Source organism: Scyliorhinus torazame, chromosome 22 (assembly GCF_047496885.1).
Source record: "Scyliorhinus torazame isolate Kashiwa2021f chromosome 22, sScyTor2.1, whole genome shotgun sequence".
Lineage (NCBI taxonomy): Eukaryota > Metazoa > Chordata > Chondrichthyes > Carcharhiniformes > Scyliorhinidae > Scyliorhinus > Scyliorhinus torazame.
The window spans coordinates 30,341,458-30,359,029 of NC_092728.1; the positions used below are offsets into that span (position 1 = coordinate 30,341,458).

Consider the following 17,572-nt stretch of genomic DNA (forward strand, 5'->3'; position numbering starts at 1 on the left):
ATCAGACTGTTACAGTGAGGTGTGTGGGATATATCAGAGTGTTACAGTGAGGGGTGTATCAGTGTTACAGTGAGGGGTGTGGGGTATATCAGAGTGTTACAGTGAGGGGTGTGGGGTATATCAGAGTGTTACAGTGAGGGGTGTGGAGTATATCAGAGCGTTACTGTGAGTGGTGTGGGGTATATCAGAGCGTTACTGCGAGGGGTGTGGGATATATCTGTGTTACTGTGAGGGGTGCGGGGTATATCAGAGTGTTACAGTGAGAGGTGTGGGGTATATCAGAGTGTTACTGTGTTTGCACTGAGTGCTGAATTTGGTGCTTTTTGCGTGCGATAGTGAGAGTTTGGTGACCGAGGGAGTATAAGGCTTCATTCATTTTTATCTAAAGTTTAGTCTTTCTTTTATTTAGTTAATTAACTGAAAAGTTGCTGTTTGGTTTAGAAGAAGGTGAATTTTCAATCAGCTTTAAACAGGCTTCTACTTCGAGGCACTTGCAGCTGGAGCTTGTTAATTAGTTAATTGGATTAGGCCCGTTTTTCAGAGGCTAGATTCACAGTATAAAAGTGATCCCCTACAGTGCAGACTGTGTTTGCACTGAGTGCTGAATTTGGTGCTTTTTGAGAGCGATAGTGAGAGTTTGGTGACCGAGGTAGTGCTGAATTTGGTGCTTTTTGAGTGCGATAGTGAGAGTTTGGTGACCGAGGGAGTTAGGTGAGGAGGGAGTAAGGTGCTCCTTTCATTTTGTTTCCCACATTTCCGCAAAGAGTGCGAAGAGAGCCAGGAGTTTACAGGAAGTGTAGCTGACTGGGAGTAGAGTCGGAGGACGGAGATCTAGTTAGTCCACACAGCAGCTATATTCTGTAAGGTAAGAGGGGATGGAGGCTAGGCCAGTTACATGCTCCTCCTGTAGGATGTGGATGGTGAGCGATACGACCGGTGTCCCCACTGACTATACCTGCGGGAAGTGCACCCAACTTCAGCTCCTCAAAGACCGTGTTAGGGAACTGGAGCTGAAAATGGATGAACTTCGGATCATCCGGGAGGCAGATGGGGTGAGAGAGAAGAGTTACAGGGAGGTAACCACACCCAAGGTACAGGACAAGAATAGCTGGGTTACAGTCGGGGGAAAAAAAACAAACAGGCAGACAGTGCAGGGATCCCTCGTGGCCGTTCCCCTTCAAAACAAGTATACCGTTTTGGATGCTGTTGGGTGGGGATGACCTACCGGGGGAAGGCCCTAGCGGTCAGGTCTCTGGCACGGAGTCTGGCTCTGGGGCTCAGAAGGGAAGAGGGGAGAATAGAAAAGCAATAGTTGTAGGAGATTCAATGGTTAGGGGAATAGATAGGAGATTCTGTGGTCGCGAGCGAGACTCCCGGAAGGTATGTTGCCTCCCGGGTGCCAGGGCCAGGGATGTCTCGGATCGTGTCTTCAGGATCCTTAAGGGGGAGGGTGAGCAGCCAGAAGTCGTGATGCACATTGGTGCCAACGACATAGGTAGGAAAAGGGGTGTGGAGGTAATAAACAAGTTTATGGAGTTAGGCTGGAAGTTAAAAGCCAGGACAGACAGAGAGTTGTCATCTCTGGTTTGTTGCCGGTGCCACGTGATAGCGAGGCTAGGAATAGGGAGAGAGTGCAGTTGAACACGTGGCTGCAGGAATGGTGTAGGAGGGAGGGCTTCAGGTATTTGGATAATTGGAGCGCATTCTGGGGAAGGTGGGACCTGTACAAGCAGGACGGGTTGCATCTGAACCAGAGGGGCACCAATATCCTGGGAGGGAGGTTTGCTAGTACTCTTCGGGAGGGTTTAAACTAATTTGGCAGGGGAATGGGAACCGGATTTGTAGTCCAGCAACTAAGGTAGCCGATATTCAGGACGCCAAAGCGTGTAATGAGGCAGTGGGGAAGGGAACACTGACAAAGGAGAGTATTTGCAGGCACGGAGATGGGTTGAAGTGTGTATACTTCAACGCAAGAAGCATCAGGAATAAGGTGGGTGAACTTAAGGCATGGATCGGTACTTGGGACTACGCTGTGGTGGCCATCACGGAAACATGGATAGAAGAGGGGCAGAAATGGTTGTTGGAGGTCCCTGGTTATAGATGTTTCAATAAGATTAGGGAGGGTGGTAAAAGAGGTGGGGGGGGGGTGGCATTATTAATTAGAGATAGTATAACAGCTGCAGAAAGGCAGTTCGAGGAGTATCACCCTATTGAGGTAGTATGGGTTGAAGTCAGAAATAGGAAAGGAGCAGTCACCTTGTTAGGAGTTTTCTATAGGCCCCCCAATAGTAGCAGAGATGTGGAGGAACAGATTGGGAAACAGATTTTGGAAAGGTGCAGAAGTCACAGGGTAGTAGTCATGGGTGACTTTAACTTCCCAAATATTGAGTGGAAACTCTTTAGATCAAATAGTTTGGATGGGGTGGTGTTTGTGCAGTGTGTCCAGGAAGCTTTTCTAACACAGATTGTCCGACCAGAGGAGGGGCAATATTGGATTTAGTACTTGGTAATGAACCAGGGCAAGTGATAGATTTGTTAGTGGGGGAGCATTTTGGAGATAGTGACCACAATTCTGTGACTTTCACTTTAGTAATGGAGAGGGATAGGTACGTGCAACAGGGCAAGGTTTACAATTGGGGGAAGGGTAAATACGATGTTGTCAGACAAGAATTGAAGTGCATAAGTTGGGAACATAGGCTGGCAGGGAAGGACACAAGTGAAATGTGGAACTTGTTCAAGGAACAGGTGCTACGTGTCCTTGATATGTATGTCCCTGTCAGGCAGGGAAGAGATGGTCGAGTGAGGGAACCATGGTTGACAAGAGAGGTTGAATGTCTTGTTAAGTGGAAAAAGGTGACTTATGTAAGGCTGAGGAAACAAGGTTCAGACAGGGCATTGGAGGGATACAAGATAGTCAGGAGGGAACTGAAGAAAGGGATTAGGAGAGCTAAGAGAGGGCATGAACAATCTTTGGCGGGTAGGATCAAGGAAAACCCCAAGGCCTTTTAGACATATGTGAGTAATATGAGAATGACTAGAGCGAGGGTAGGTCCAATCAAGGACAGTAGCGGGAGATTGTGTATTGAGTCTGAAGAGATAGGAGAGGTCTTGAATGAGTACTTTTCTTCTGTATTTACAAATGAGAGGGGCGATTTTGTTGGAGAGGACAGTGTGAAAACTCGAGGAAATACTTGTTAGGAAGGAAGATGTGTTGGGCATTTTGAAAAACTTGAGGATAGACAAGTCCCCCGGGCCTGACGGGATATATCCAAGGATTCTATGGGAAGCAAGAGATGAAATTGCAGAGCCGTTGGCAATTATCTTTTCATCCTCACTGTCAACAGGGGTGGTACCAGGGGATTGGAGAGTGGCGAATGTCGTGCCCCTGTTCAAAAAAGGAACTAGGGATAACCCTGGGAATTACAGGTCAGTTAGTCTTACTTCGGTGGTAGGCAAAGTAATGGAAAGGGTACTGAAGGATAGGATTTCTGAGCATCTGGAAAGACACTGCTTGATTAGGGATAGTCAGCACGGATTTGTGAGGGGTAGGTCTTGCCTAACAAATCTTATTGAATTCTTTGAGGAGGTGACCAAGCATGTGGATGAAGGTAAAGCAGTGGATGTAGTGTACATGGATTTTAGTAAGGCATTTGATAAAGTTCCCCATGGTAGGCTTATGCAGAAAGTAAGGAGGCATGGGATAGTGGGAAATTTGGCCAGTTGGATAACAAACTGGCTAACCGATAGAAGTCAGAGAGTGGTGGTGGATGGCAAATATTCAGCCTGGATCCCAGTTACCAGTGGCGTACCGCAGGGATCAGTTCTGGGTCCTCTGCTGTTTGTGATTTTCATGAATGACATGGATGAGGGAGTTGAAGGGTGGGTCAGTAAATTTGCAGACGATACAAAGATTGGTGGAGTTGTGGATAGGAAGGAGGGCTGTTGTCGGCTGCAAAGAGACATAGATAGGATGCAGAGCTGGGCTAAGAAGTGGCAGATGGAGTTTAACCCTGAAAAGTGTGAGGTTGTCCATTTTGGAAGGACAAATATGAATGCGGAATACAGGGTTAACGGTAGAGTTCTTGGCAATGTGGAGGAGCAGAGAGATCTTGGGGTCTATGTTCATATCAGAGTGTTACAGTGAGGGGTGTGGGGTATATCAGTGTTACTGTGAAGGGTGTGGGGTGTATCAGAGTGGTACAGCACGGTAGCATTGTGGAAGCACAATTGCTTCACAGCTCCAGGGTCCCAGGTTCGATTCTGGCTTGGGTCACTGTTCGTGCGGAGTCTGCACATCCTCCCCGTGGGTGCGTGGGTTTCCTCCCACAGTCCAAAGATGTGCAGGTTAGGTGGATTGGCCATGATAAATTGCCCTTAGTGTCCAAAATTGGCCTTCGTGTTGGGTGGGGTTACTGGGTTATGGGGATAGGGTGGAGGTGTTGACCTTGGGTAGGGTAATTTTCCGGGGGCCGGTGTAAACTCGATGGGCCGAATGGCCTCCTTCTGCACTGTAAATTCTATGATATATATCAGTGTTAGTGTGGGGTGTATGGTGTATCAGAGTGTTACAGTGAGGGGTGTGGGGTATATCAGTGTTACTGTGAGGGGTGTGGGGTAGATCAGAGTGTTACAGTGTGGGGTATATCAGAGCGTTACTGTGAGGGGTGTGGGGTATATCAGAGTGTTACTGTGAGGGGTGTGGAATATATCAGTGTTACAGTGTGGGGTGTGGGGTATATCAGTGTTACAGTGAGGGGTGTGGGGTATATTAGTGTTACAGTAAGGGGTGTGGGGTATATCAGAGTGTTGCAGTGAGGGATGTGGGGTTTATCAGAGTGTTACTGTGAGGGGTGAAGGGTCCATCAGAGTGTTACAATGACGGGTGTGGGATATATCAGAGTGTTACAGTGAGGGGTGTGGGGTATATCAGAGTGTTACTGTGAGTGGTATATCTGAGTGTTACTGTGAGGGGTGTGGGGTATATTAGTGTTACAGTGAGGGGTGTGGGGTATATCAGTGTTACAGTGAGGGGTGTGGGGTATATCAGAGTGTTACTGTGAGGGGTGTGGGGTATATCAGAGTTTTACTGTGAGGGGTGTGGGATGTATAAGTGTTACTGTGAGGGGTGTGGGGTATATCAGAGTGTTACAGTGAGGGGTGTGGCGTATATCAGAGTGTTACAGTGAGGGGTGTGGGGTATATCAGAGTGTTACAATGAGGGGTGTGGGATATATCAGTGTTACGGTGAGGGGTGTGAGATATATCAGTGTGTTACAGTGAGGGGTGTGGGGTATATCAGAGTGTTCCAGTGAGGGGTGTGGGGTATATCAGAGTGTTACAGTGAGGGGTGTGGGGTATATCAGTGTGACAGTTAGAGGTGTGGGGTATATCAGTGTTACAGTGAGGGGTATATCAGAGTGTTACTGTGAGGGGGATATTAGTGTTACAGTGAGGGGTGTGGGGTATATCAGAGTGTTACAGTGAGGGGTGTGGGGTATATCAGAGTGTTACAATGAGGGGTGCAGGATATATCAGAGTGTTACAGTGAGGGGTGTGGGATGTATCAGAGTGTTACTGTGAGGGTTATATTAGTGTTACAGTGAGGGGTGTGGGGTATATCAGAGTGTTACTGTGAGGGGTGTGGGGTATATCAGAGTGTTACTGTGAGGGGTGTATCAGTGTTACTGTGAGGGGTGTGGGATATATCAGAGTGTTACAGCGAGGGTTGTGGGATATATCAGAGTGTTACTGTGAGGGGTGTGGGGAATATTAGTGTTACAGTGAGGGGTGTGGGGTATATCAGAGTGTTACAGTGAGGCGTGTGGGGTATATCAGAGCGTTACTGTGAGGGGTGTGGGGTATATCAGTGTTACAGTGAGGGGTGTGGGATATATCAGATTGTTACTGTGAGGGGTGTGGGGTATATTTGCGTTACAGTGAGGGGTGTGGGGTATATCAGAGTGTTACAGTGAGGGGTGTGGGATATATCAGAGTGTTTCAGTGAGAGGTGCGGGATATATCAGAGTGTTACAGTGAGGGGTGTCGGGTATATTAGTGTTACAGTGAGGGGTGTGGTGTGTATCAGAGTGGTACAGCACGGTAGCATTGTGGAAGCACAATTGCTTCACAGCTCCAGGGTCCCAGGTTCGATTCTGGCTTGGGTCACTGTTCGTGCGGAGTCTGCACATCCTCCCCGTGGGTGCGTGGGTTTCCTCCCACAGTCCAAAGATGTGCAGGTTAGGTGGATTGGCCATGATAAATTGCCCTTAGTGTCCAAAATTGGCCTTCGTGTTGGGTGGGGTTACTGGGTTATGGGGATAGGGTGGAGGTGTTGACCTTGGGTAGGGTACTTTTCCGGGGGCCGGTGTAGACTCGATGGGCCGAATGGCCTCCTTCTGCACTGTAAATTCTATGATATATATCAGAGTGTTACAGTGTGGGGTGTATGGTGTATCAGAGTGTTACAGTGAGGGGTGTGGGGTATATCAGTGTTACAGTGTGGGGTATATCAGAGCGTTCCAGTGAGGGGTGTGGGGTATATCAGAGTGCTAATGTGAGGGGTGTGGGGTAGATCAGTGTTACAGTGTGGGGTATATCAGAGCGTTCCAGTGAGGGGTGTGGGGTATATCAGAGTGTTACAGTGAGGGGTATATCAGAGTGTTACAGTGAGGAATGTGGGAGATATCCGAGTGTTCCATTGAGGGGTGTGGGGTATATCAGAGTGTTACTGTGAGGGGTGTGGAGTATATCAGAGTGTTACAGTGAGGGGTGTGGGGTATATTAGTGTTACAGTAAGGGGTGTGGGGTATATCAGTGTTGCAGTGAGGGGTGTGGCGTACATCAGAGTGTTACAGTGAGGGATGTGGGGTATATCAGAGTCTTACAGTGAGGGGTGTGGGGTATATCAGAGTGTTACAGTGAGGGATGTAGGGTATATCAGAGTGTTACTGTGAGGGGTGTGGGATATATCAGAGTTTTACAGTGAGGGGTGTGGGGTATATCAGAGTGTTACTGTGAGTGGTATATCAGAGTTCCAGTGAGGGGTGTGGGATATATCAGTGTTACAGTGAGGGGTGTGGGATATATCAGAGTGTTACAGTGAAGGGTGTGGGATATATCAGAGTGTTACTGTGAGGGATGTGGGATATATCAGAGTTTTACAGTGAGGGGTGTGGAGTATATCAGTGTTACAGTGAGGTGCGTGGGGTAAATCAGAGTGTTACAGTGAGGGGTGTGGGGTATATCAGAGGGTTACAGTGAGGGGTGTGGGGTGTATCAGAGTGTTACAGTGAGGGGTGTGGGATATATCAGTGTTACAGTGAGGGGTGTGGGATATATCAGTGTTACAGTGAGGGGTGTGGGGTATATCAGAGTGTTCCCGTGAGGGGTGTGGGATATATCAGTGTTACAGTGAGGGTTGTGGGGTATATCAGAGTGTTACAGAGGGGTGTGGGGTATATCAGAGTGTTACAGTGAGGGGTGAGGGATATATCAGTGTTACAGTGAGGGGTGTGGGGTGAATCAGAGTGTTACAGTGAGGGGTGTGGGATATATCAGAGTGTTACAGTGAGGGGTGTGGGATATATCAGTGTTACAGTGAGGGGTGTGGGGTATAACAGTGTTACAGTGAGGGCTGTGGGATATATCAGTGTTACAATGAGGGGTGTGGGGTGTATCAGTGTTACAGTGAGGGGTGTGGGATATATCAGAGTGTTACACTGAGGGGTGTGGGATATACCATAGTTCCAGTGAGGGGTATGGGTATATCAGAGTGTTACAGTCAGGGAGGTGGGATATACCATAGTTCCAGTGAGGGGTGTGGGTATATCAGAGTGTTAGTGAGGGATGTGGGGTATATCAGAGTCTAACTGTGAGGGGTGTGGGGTATATCAGAGTGTTACTGTGAGGGCTGTGGGGTATATCAGAGTGTTACTGTGAGGGGTGTCGGATGTATCAGTGCTACTGTGAGGGGTGTGGAATATATCAGTGTTACAGTGTGGGGTGTGGGGTATATCAGTGTTACAGTGAGGGGTGTGGGGTATATTAGTGTTACAGTAAGGGGTGTGGGGTATATCAGAGTGTTGCAGTGAGGGATGTGGGGTTTATCAGAGTGTTACTGTGAGGGGTGTAGGGTACATCAGAGTGTTACAGTGAGGGATGTGGGGTTTATCAGAGTGTTACTGTGAGGGGTGTAGGGTATATCAGAGTGTTACAGTGAGGGATGTGGGGTGTATTAGAGTCTAACTGTGAGGGGTGTGGGGTATATCAGAGTGTTACTGTGAGGGCTGTGGGGTATATCAGAGTGTTACTGTGAGGGGTGTCGGATGTATCAGTGCTACTGTGAGGGGTGTGGGGTCTATCAGAGTGTTACAGTGAGGGGTCTGGGATATATCAGAGTTTTACAGTGAGGGGTGCGGGATATATCAGAGTGTTACAATGACGGGTGTGGGATATATCAGTGTTACAGTGAGGGGTGTGGGGTATATCAGAGTGTTACTGTGAGTGGTATATCTGAGTGTTACTGTGAGGGGTGTGGGGTATATTAGTGTTACAGTGAGGGGTGTGGGGTATATCAGTGTTACAGTGAGGGGTGTGGGGTATATCAGAGTGTTACTGTGAGGGGTGTGGGGTATATCAGAGTTTTACTGTGAGGGGTGTGGGATGTATAAGTGTTACTGTGAGGGGTGTGGGGTATATCAGAGTGTTACAGTGAGGGGTGTGGCGTATATCAGAGTGTTACAGTGAGGGGTGTGGGGTATATCAGAGTGTTACAATGAGGGGTGTGGGATATATCAGTGTTACGGTGAGGGGTGTGAGATATATCAGTGTGTTACAGTGAGGGGTGTGGGGTATATCAGAGTGTTCCAGTGAGGGGTGTGGGGTATATCAGAGTGTTACAGTGAGGGGTGTGGGGTATATCAGTGTGACAGTTAGAGGTGTGGGGTATATCAGTGTTACAGTGAGGGGTATATCAGAGTGTTACTGTGAGGGGGATATTAGTGTTACAGTGAGGGGTGTGGGGTATATCAGAGTGTTACAGTGAGGGGTGTGGGGTATATCAGAGTGTTACAATGAGGGGTGCAGGATATATCAGAGTGTTACAGTGAGGGGTGTGGGATGTATCAGAGTGTTACTGTGAGGGTTATATTAGTGTTACAGTGAGGGGTGTGGGGTATATCAGAGTGTTACTGTGAGGGGTGTGGGGTATATCAGAGTGTTACTGTGAGGGGTGTATCAGTGTTACTGTGAGGGGTGTGGGATATATCAGAGTGTTACAGCGAGGGTTGTGGGATATATCAGAGTGTTACTGTGAGGGGTGTGGGGAATATTAGTGTTACAGTGAGGGGTGTGGGGTATATCAGAGTGTTACAGTGAGGCGTGTGGGGTATATCAGAGCGTTACTGTGAGGGGTGTGGGGTATATCAGTGTTACAGTGAGGGGTGTGGGATATATCAGATTGTTACTGTGAGGGGTGTGGGGTATATTTGTGTTACAGTGAGGGGTGTGGGGTATATCAGAGTGTTACAGTGAGGGGTGTGGGATATATCAGAGTGTTTCAGTGAGAGGTGCGGGATATATCAGAGTGTTACAGTGAGGGGTGTCGGGTATATTAGTGTTACAGTGAGGGGTGTGGTGTGTATCAGAGGGGTACAGCACGGTAGCATTGTGGAAGCACAATTGCTTCACAGCTCCAGGGTCCCAGGTTCGATTCTGGCTTGGGTCACTGTTCGTGCGGAGTCTGCACATCCTCCCCGTGGGTGCGTGGGTTTCCTCCCACAGTCCAAAGATGTGCAGGTTAGGTGGATTGGCCATGATAAATTGCCCTTAGTGTCCAAAATTGGCCTTCGTGTTGGGTGGGGTTACTGGGTTATGGGGATAGGGTGGAGGTGTTGACCTTGGGTAGGGTACTTTTCCGGGGGCCGGTGTAGACTCGATGGGCCGAATGGCCTCCTTCTGCACTGTAAATTCTATGATATATATCAGAGTGTTACAGTGTGGGGTGTATGGTGTATCAGAGTGTTACAGTGAGGGGTGTGGGGTATATCAGTGTTACAGTGTGGGGTATATCAGAGCGTTCCAGTGAGGGGTGTGGGGTATATCAGAGTGCTAATGTGAGGGGTGTGGGGTAGATCAGTGTTACAGTGTGGGGTATATCAGAGTGTTACAGTGAGGAATGTGGGAGATATCCGAGTGTTCCATTGAGGGGTGTGGGGTATATCAGAGTGTTACTGTGAGGGGTGTGGAGTATATCAGAGTGTTACAGTGAGGGGTGTGGGGTATATTAGTGTTACAGTAAGGGGTGTGGGGTATATCAGTGTTGCAGTGAGGGGTGTGGCGTACATCAGAGTGTTACAGTGAGGGATGTGGGGTATATCAGAGTCTTACAGTGAGGGGTGTGGGGTATATCAGAGTGTTACAGTGAGGGATGTAGGGTATATCAGAGTGTTACTGTGAGGGGTGTGGGATATATCAGAGTTTTACAGTGAGGGGTGTGGGGTATATCAGAGTGTTACTGTGAGTGGTATATCAGAGTTCCAGTGAGGGGTGTGGGATATATCAGTGTTACAGTGAGGGGTGTGGGATATATCAGAGTGTTACAGTGAAGGGTGTGGGATATATCAGAGTGTTACTGTGAGGGATGTGGGATATATCAGAGTTTTACAGTGAGGGGTGTGGAGTATATCAGTGTTACAGTGAGGTGCGTGGGGTAAATCAGAGTGTTACAGTGAGGGGTGTGGGGTATATCAGAGGGTTACAGTGAGGGGTGTGGGGTATATCAGAGTGTTACAGTGAGGGGTGTGGGATATATCAGTGTTACAGTGAGGGGTGTGGGATATATCAGTGTTACAGTGAGGGGTGTGGGGTATATCAGAGTGTTCCCGTGAGGGGTGTGGGATATATCAGTGTTACAGTGAGGGTTGTGGGGTATATCAGAGTGTTACAGAGGGGTGTGGGGTATATCAGAGTGTTACAGTGAGGGGTGAGGGATATATCAGTGTTACAGTGAGGGGTGTGGGGTGAATCAGAGTGTTACAGTGAGGGGTGTGGGATATATCAGAGTGTTACAGTGAGGGGTGTGGGATATATCAGTGTTACAGTGAGGGGTGTGGGGTATAACAGTGTTACAGTGAGGGCTGTGGGATATATCAGTGTTACAATGAGGGGTGTGGGGTGTATCAGTGTTACAGTGAGGGGTGTGGGATATATCAGAGTGTTACACTGAGGGGTGTGGGATATACCATAGTTCCAGTGAGGGGTATGGGTATATCAGAGTGTTACAGTCAGGGAGGTGGGATATACCATAGTTCCAGTGAGGGGTGTGGGTATATCAGAGTGTTAGTGAGGGATGTGGGGTATATCAGAGTCTAACTGTGAGGGGTGTGGGGTATATCAGAGTGTTACTGTGAGGGCTGTGGGGTATATCAGAGTGTTACTGTGAGGGGTGTCGGATGTATCAGTGCTACTGTGAGGGGTGTGGGGTATATCAGAGTTTTACAGTGAGGGGTGCGGGATATATCAGAGTGTTACAATGACGGGTGTGGGATATATCAGTGTTACAGTGAGGGGTGTGGGGTATATCAGAGTGTTACTGTCAGTGGTATATCAGAGTGTTACAGTTAGAGGTGTGGGGTATATCAGAGTGTTACAGTGAGGGGTATCAGAGTGTATCAGAGTGGTACAGCACGGTAGCATTGTGGAAGCACAATTGCTTCACAGCTCCAGGGTCCCAGGTTCGATTCTGGCTTGGGTCACTGTTCGTGCGGAGTCTGCACATCCTCCCCGTGGGTGCGTGGGTTTCCTCCCACAGTCCAAAGATGTGCAAGTTAGGTGGATTGGCCATGATAAATTGCCCTTAGTGTCCAAAATTGGCCTTCGTGTTGGGTGGGGTTACTGGGTTATGGGGATAGGGTGGAGGTGTTGACCTTGGGTAGGGTACTTTTCCGCGGGCCGGTGTAGGCTCGATGGGCCGAATGGCCTCCTTCTGCACTGTAAATTCTATGATATATATCAGAGTGTTACAGTGTGGGGTGTATGGTGTATCAGAGTGTTACAGTGAGGGGTGTGGGGTATATCAGTGTTACTGTGAGGGGTGTGGGGTATATCAAGAGTGCTAATGTGAGGGGTGTGGGGTAGATCAGTGTTACAGTGTGGGGTATATCAGAGCGTTCCAGTGAGGGGTGTGGGGTATATCAGAGTGTTACAGTGAGGGGTATATCAGAGTGTTACAGTGAGGAATGTGGGAGATATCCGAGTGTTCCATTGAGGGGTGTGGGGTATATCAGAGTGTTACTGTGAGGGGTGTGGAGTATATCAGAGTGTTACAGTGAGGGGTGTGGGGTATATTAGTGTTACAGTAAGGGGTGTGGGGTATATCAGTGTTGCAGTGAGGGGTGTGGCGTACATCAGAGTGTTACAGTGAGGGATGTGGGGTATATCAGAGTCTTACAGTGAGGGGTGTGGGGTATATCAGAGTGTTACAGTGAGGGATGTAGGGTATATCAGAGTGTTACTGTGAGGGGTGTGGGATATATCAGAGTTTTACAGTGAGGGGTGTGGGGTATATCAGAGTGTTACTGTGAGTGGTATATCAGAGTTCCAGTGAGGGGTGTGGGATATATCAGTGTTACAGTGAGGGGTGTGGGATATATCAGAGTGTTACAGTGAAGGGTGTGGGATATATCAGAGTGTTACTGTGAGGGATGTGGGATATATCAGAGTTTTACAGTGAGGGGAGTGGGGTATATCAGAGTGTTACAGTGAGGGGTGTGGAGTATATCAGTGTTACAGTGAGGTGCGTGGGGTAAATCAGAGTGTTACAGTGAGGGGTGTGGGGTATATCAGAGTGTTACAGTGAGGGGTGTGGGGTATATCAGAGTGTTACAGTGAGGGGTGTGGGATATATCAGTGTTACAGTGAGGGGTGTGGGATATATCAGTGTTACAGTGAGGGGTGTGGGGTATATCAGAGTGTTCCCGTGAGGGGTGTGGGATATATCTGTGTTACAGTGAGGGTTGTGGGGTATATCAGTGTTACAGAGGGGTGTGGGGTATATCAGAGTGTTACAGTGAGGGGTGTGGGATATATCAGTGTTACAGTGAGGGGTGTGGGATATATCAGAGTGTTACAGTGAGGGGTGTGGGATATATCAGTGTTACAGTGAGGGGTGTGGGGTATAACAGTGTGTTACAGTGAGGGCTGTGGGATATATCAGTGTTACAGTGAGGGGTGTGGGGTGTATCAGTGTTACACTGAGGGGTGTGGGATATACCATAGTTCCAGTGAGGGGTGTGGGTATATCAGAGTGTTACAGTGAGGGGGGTGGGATATACCATAGTTCCAGTGAGGGGTGTGGGTATATCAGAGTGTTAGTGAGGGGGGTGGGATATATCAGAGTGTTACAGTGAGGGGTGTGGGATATATCAGAGTTCCAGTGAGGGGTGTGGAATATATCAGAGTGTTACAGTGAGGGGTGTGAGATATATCAGAGTGTTACAGTGAGGGGTGTGGGGTATATCAGAGGGTTACAGTGAGGGGTGTGGGATATATCAGTGTTACTGTGAGGGGTGTGGGATATATCAGAGTGTTACAGTGAGGGGTGTGGGATATATCAGTGTTACAGTGAGGGGTGTGGGGTATATCAGAGTGTTCCCGTGAGGGGTGTGGGATATATCAGTGTTACAGTGAGGGGTGTGGGGTATATCAGAGTGTTACAGTGAGGGGTGTGGGGTATATCAGAGCGTTACAGTGAGGGGTGTGGGATATATCAGAGTTCCAGTGAGGGGTGTTGGGTATATCAGAGTGTTACAGTGAGGGGTGTGGGATATATCAGAGTTCCAGTGAGGGGTGTGGGGTGTATCAGAGTGTTACAGTGAGGGGTGTGGGTATATCAGTGTGTTACAGTGAGGGGTGTGGGATATATCAGTGTTACAGTGAGGGGTGTGAGTTATATCAGTGTTACTGTGAGTGGTATATCAGAGTGTTACAGTGAGGGGTGTGGGGTACATCAGTGTTACAGTGAGGGGTGTGGGGTGAATCAGAGTGTTACAGTGAGGGGTGTGGGATATATCAGAGTGTTACAGTGAGGGATGTGGGATATATCAGTGTTACAGTGAGGGGTGTGGGGTATAACAGTGTGTTACAGTGATGGCTGTGGGATATATCAGTGTTACAGTGAGGGGTGTGGGGTATATCAGTGTTACAGTGAGGGGTGTGGGGTATATCAGACTGTTACAGTGAGGTGTGTGGGATATATCAGAGTGTTACAGTGAGGGGTGTATCAGTGTTACAGTGAGGGGTGTGGGGTACATCAGAGTGTTACAGTGAGGGGTGTGGGATATATCAGAGTGTTACAGTGAGAGGTGTGGGGTATATCAGAATGTTACAGTGAGGGGTACATCAGAGTGTTACAGTGGGGGGTGTGGGGTATATCAGAGTGTTACAGTGAAGGGTGTGGGATATATCAGAGTGTTACTGTGAGGGATGTGGGATATATCAGAGTTTTACAGTGAGGGGAGTGGGGTATATCAGAGTTTTACTGTGAGGGGTGTGGGATGTATCAGTGTTACTGTGAGGGGAGTGGCGTATATCAGAGTGTTACAGTGAGAGGTGTGGGGTATATCAGTGTTACAGTGAGGGGTGTGGGATATATCAGTGTTACTGTGAGGGGTGTGGGGTATATCAGAGTGTTACAGTGAGGGATGTGGGATATATCAGAGTGTTACAGTGAGGGGTGTGGGATATATCAGTGTTACAGTGAGGGGTGTGGGATATATCAGTGTTACAGTGAGGGGTGTGGGGTATATCAGAGTGTTCCCGTGAGGGGTGTGGGATATATCAGTGTTACAGTGAGGGTTGTGGGGTATATCAGAGTGTTACAGTGAGGGGTGTGGGGTATATAAGAGTGTTACAGTGAGGGGTGTGTGGTATATCAGAGTGTTACAGTGAGGGGTGTGGGATATATCAGAGTGTTACAGTGAGGGGTGTGGGATATATCAGTGTTACAGTGAGGGGTGTGGGGCGAATCAGAGTGTTACAGTGAGGGGTGTGGGATATATCAGTGTTACAGTGAGGGGTGTGGGGTATAACAGTGTGTTACAGTGAGGGCTGTGGGATATATCAGTGTTACAGTGAGGGGTGTGGGGTATATCAGTGTTACAGTGAGGGGTGTATCAGTGTTACAGTGAGGGGTGTGGGGTATATCAGAGGGTTAAAGTGGAGGATGGGATAAGATTCGTACTCAATACATTGTGCTTGCCTTGTGGAGATGTTGGGTTGTGATTTGTCCTTTGTGTTTGTTGTAATCGTACGTTCCACAGTCCCCTCCATTAACCCGTTGAGGCCAATCCCAGCTGGTGCTGTAATCTGATGGGTGGTTGAGCCAGTCAGATGGCCGTTGCTCGTGGCAGCTATCAAGCCTGTCAATGAATCACGGTGTCAGAATCAAATCGCTGTCCAGCAGATAACCTTGCATACTGGGAGACCCCGGCCAGAATCACGGCGCGACACCGTGCTCCCCGGGATAAGCGTGCGGCCCCGGGGTCCCCGGGATTAGTGCGCGACACCGTGCTCTCTGGGATAACCGCGCGACACCGTGCTCCCCGGGATAAGCGCGCGACACCGTGCTCCCCGGGATAAGCGCGCGACACCGTGCTCCCCGGGATAAGCGCGCGACACCGTGCTCCCCGGGATAAGCGCGCGACACCGTGCTCCCCGGGATAAGCGCGCGACACTGTGCTCCCCGGGATAAGCGCGCGACACCGTGCTCCCCGGGATAAGCCCGCGACACCGTGCTCCCCAGGATAAGCGCGCGACACCGTGCTCCCTGGGATAAGCACGCGACACCGTGCTCCCCGGGATTAGTGCGCGACACCGTGCTCCCTGGGATAAGCACGCGACACCGTGCTCCCTGGGATAAGCGCGCGACACCGTGCTCCCTGGGATAAGCGCGCGACACCGTGCTCCCTGGGATAAGCGCGCGACATCGTGCTCCCCGGGATGAGCGCGCGACACCGCGCTCCCTGGGATAAGCGCGCGACATCGTGCTCCCTGGGATAAGCGCGCGACATCGTGCTCCCTGGGATAAGCGCGCGACATCGTGCTCCCCGGGATGAGCGCGCGACACCGCGCTCCCCGGGATGAGCACGCGACACCGTGCTCCCTGGGATAAGCGCGCGACACCGTGCTCCCCAGGATAAGCACGCGACACCGCGCTCCCTGGGATGAGCGCGCGACACCGCGCTCCCTGGGATAAGCGCGCGACACCGCGCTCCCTGGGATAAGCGCGCGACACCGTGCTCCCCGGGATAAGCGCGCGACACCGTGCTCCCCGGGATAAGCACGCGACACCGTGCTCCCTGGGATAAGCGCGCGACATCGTGCTCCCCGGGATGAGCACGCGACACCGTCCTCCCCGGGATAAGCGCGCGACTCCTTGCTCCCCGAGATAAGCGCGCGACACCGTGCTCCCCGGGATAAGCGCGCGACACCGTGCTCCCAGGGATAAGCACGCGACACCGTGCTCCCTGGGATAAGCGCGCGACATCGTGCTCCCCGGGATAAGCGCGCGACACCGTGCTCCCCGGGATAAACGCGCGACACCGTGCTCCCCGGGATAAGCGCGCGACACCGTGCTCCCCGGGATAAGCACGCGACACCGAGCTCCCCGGGATAAGCGCGCGACACCGTGCTCTCCGGGATAAGCGCGCGAAACCGAGCTCCCCGGGATAAGCGCGCGACACCGTGCTCCCCGGGATAAGCGCGCGACACCATGCTCCCCGGGATAAGCACACGACACCGTGCTTCCCGGGATAAGCGCGCAACACCGTGCTTCCCGGGATAAGCGCGCAACACCGTGCTCCCAGCGATAAATGCACAACACCGTGCTCCCCGGGATAAGCACACAACACCGTGCTCCCCAGGATAAGCACACAACACCGTGCTCCCCACGATAAGCGCGCAACACTGTGCTCCCTGGGATAAGCGCACGACACCGTGCTCCCCGGGATAAGCGTGCAACACCGTGCTCCCCGGGATAAGCGCGCGACACCGTGCTCCCCGGGATAAGCGCGCGACACCGTGCTCCCCGGGATAAGCGCGCGACACCGTGCTCCCCGGGATAAGCGCGCGACACCGTGCTCCCCGGGATAAGCGCGCGACACCGTGCTCCCCGGGATAATGTCGATTTCGGCGGGAGAAGAGCTGGTGAGTCAATTTCAGCGGGGGCAGTGCGGAAGTGATTGCTGGGTGGTAAGTCTGTCCTTTAAAAACACTTGTCTTTGCAGGGGCAAGCCAGTCGATTTCGGCGGGAGAAGAGCTGGTGAGTCAATTTCAGCGGGGGCAGTGCGGAAGTGATTGCTGGGAGGTAAGTCTGTCCTTTCAAAACAGTTGTCTTTGCAGGGGCAAGCCAGTCGTTTTCGGTGGGAGAAGAGCTGGTGAGTCAATTTCAGCGGGGGCAGTGCGGAAGTGATTGCTGGGAGGTAAGTCTGTCCATTAAAAACACTTGTCTTTGCAGGGGCAGGCCAGTCGATTTCGGCGGGAGAAGAGCTGGTGAGTCAATTTCAGCGGGGGCAGT

At 50.4% G+C, this 17,572-nt stretch overlaps 1 protein-coding gene across 1 annotated transcript in view; it reads right to left on the bottom strand.

The window, feature by feature from the left end:
- Window positions 1–17,572, bottom strand: part of LOC140399459 (membrane-associated guanylate kinase, WW and PDZ domain-containing protein 3-like) — a 259,100-nt gene that overhangs the window by 169,886 nt on the left and 71,642 nt on the right. The window contains exon 6 of the mRNA XM_072489036.1: window positions 15,257–15,416. Within this exon, the coding sequence (XP_072345137.1) occupies window positions 15,257–15,416 (160 nt within the window). The remainder of the gene's footprint in view (window positions 1–15,256; window positions 15,417–17,572) is intronic.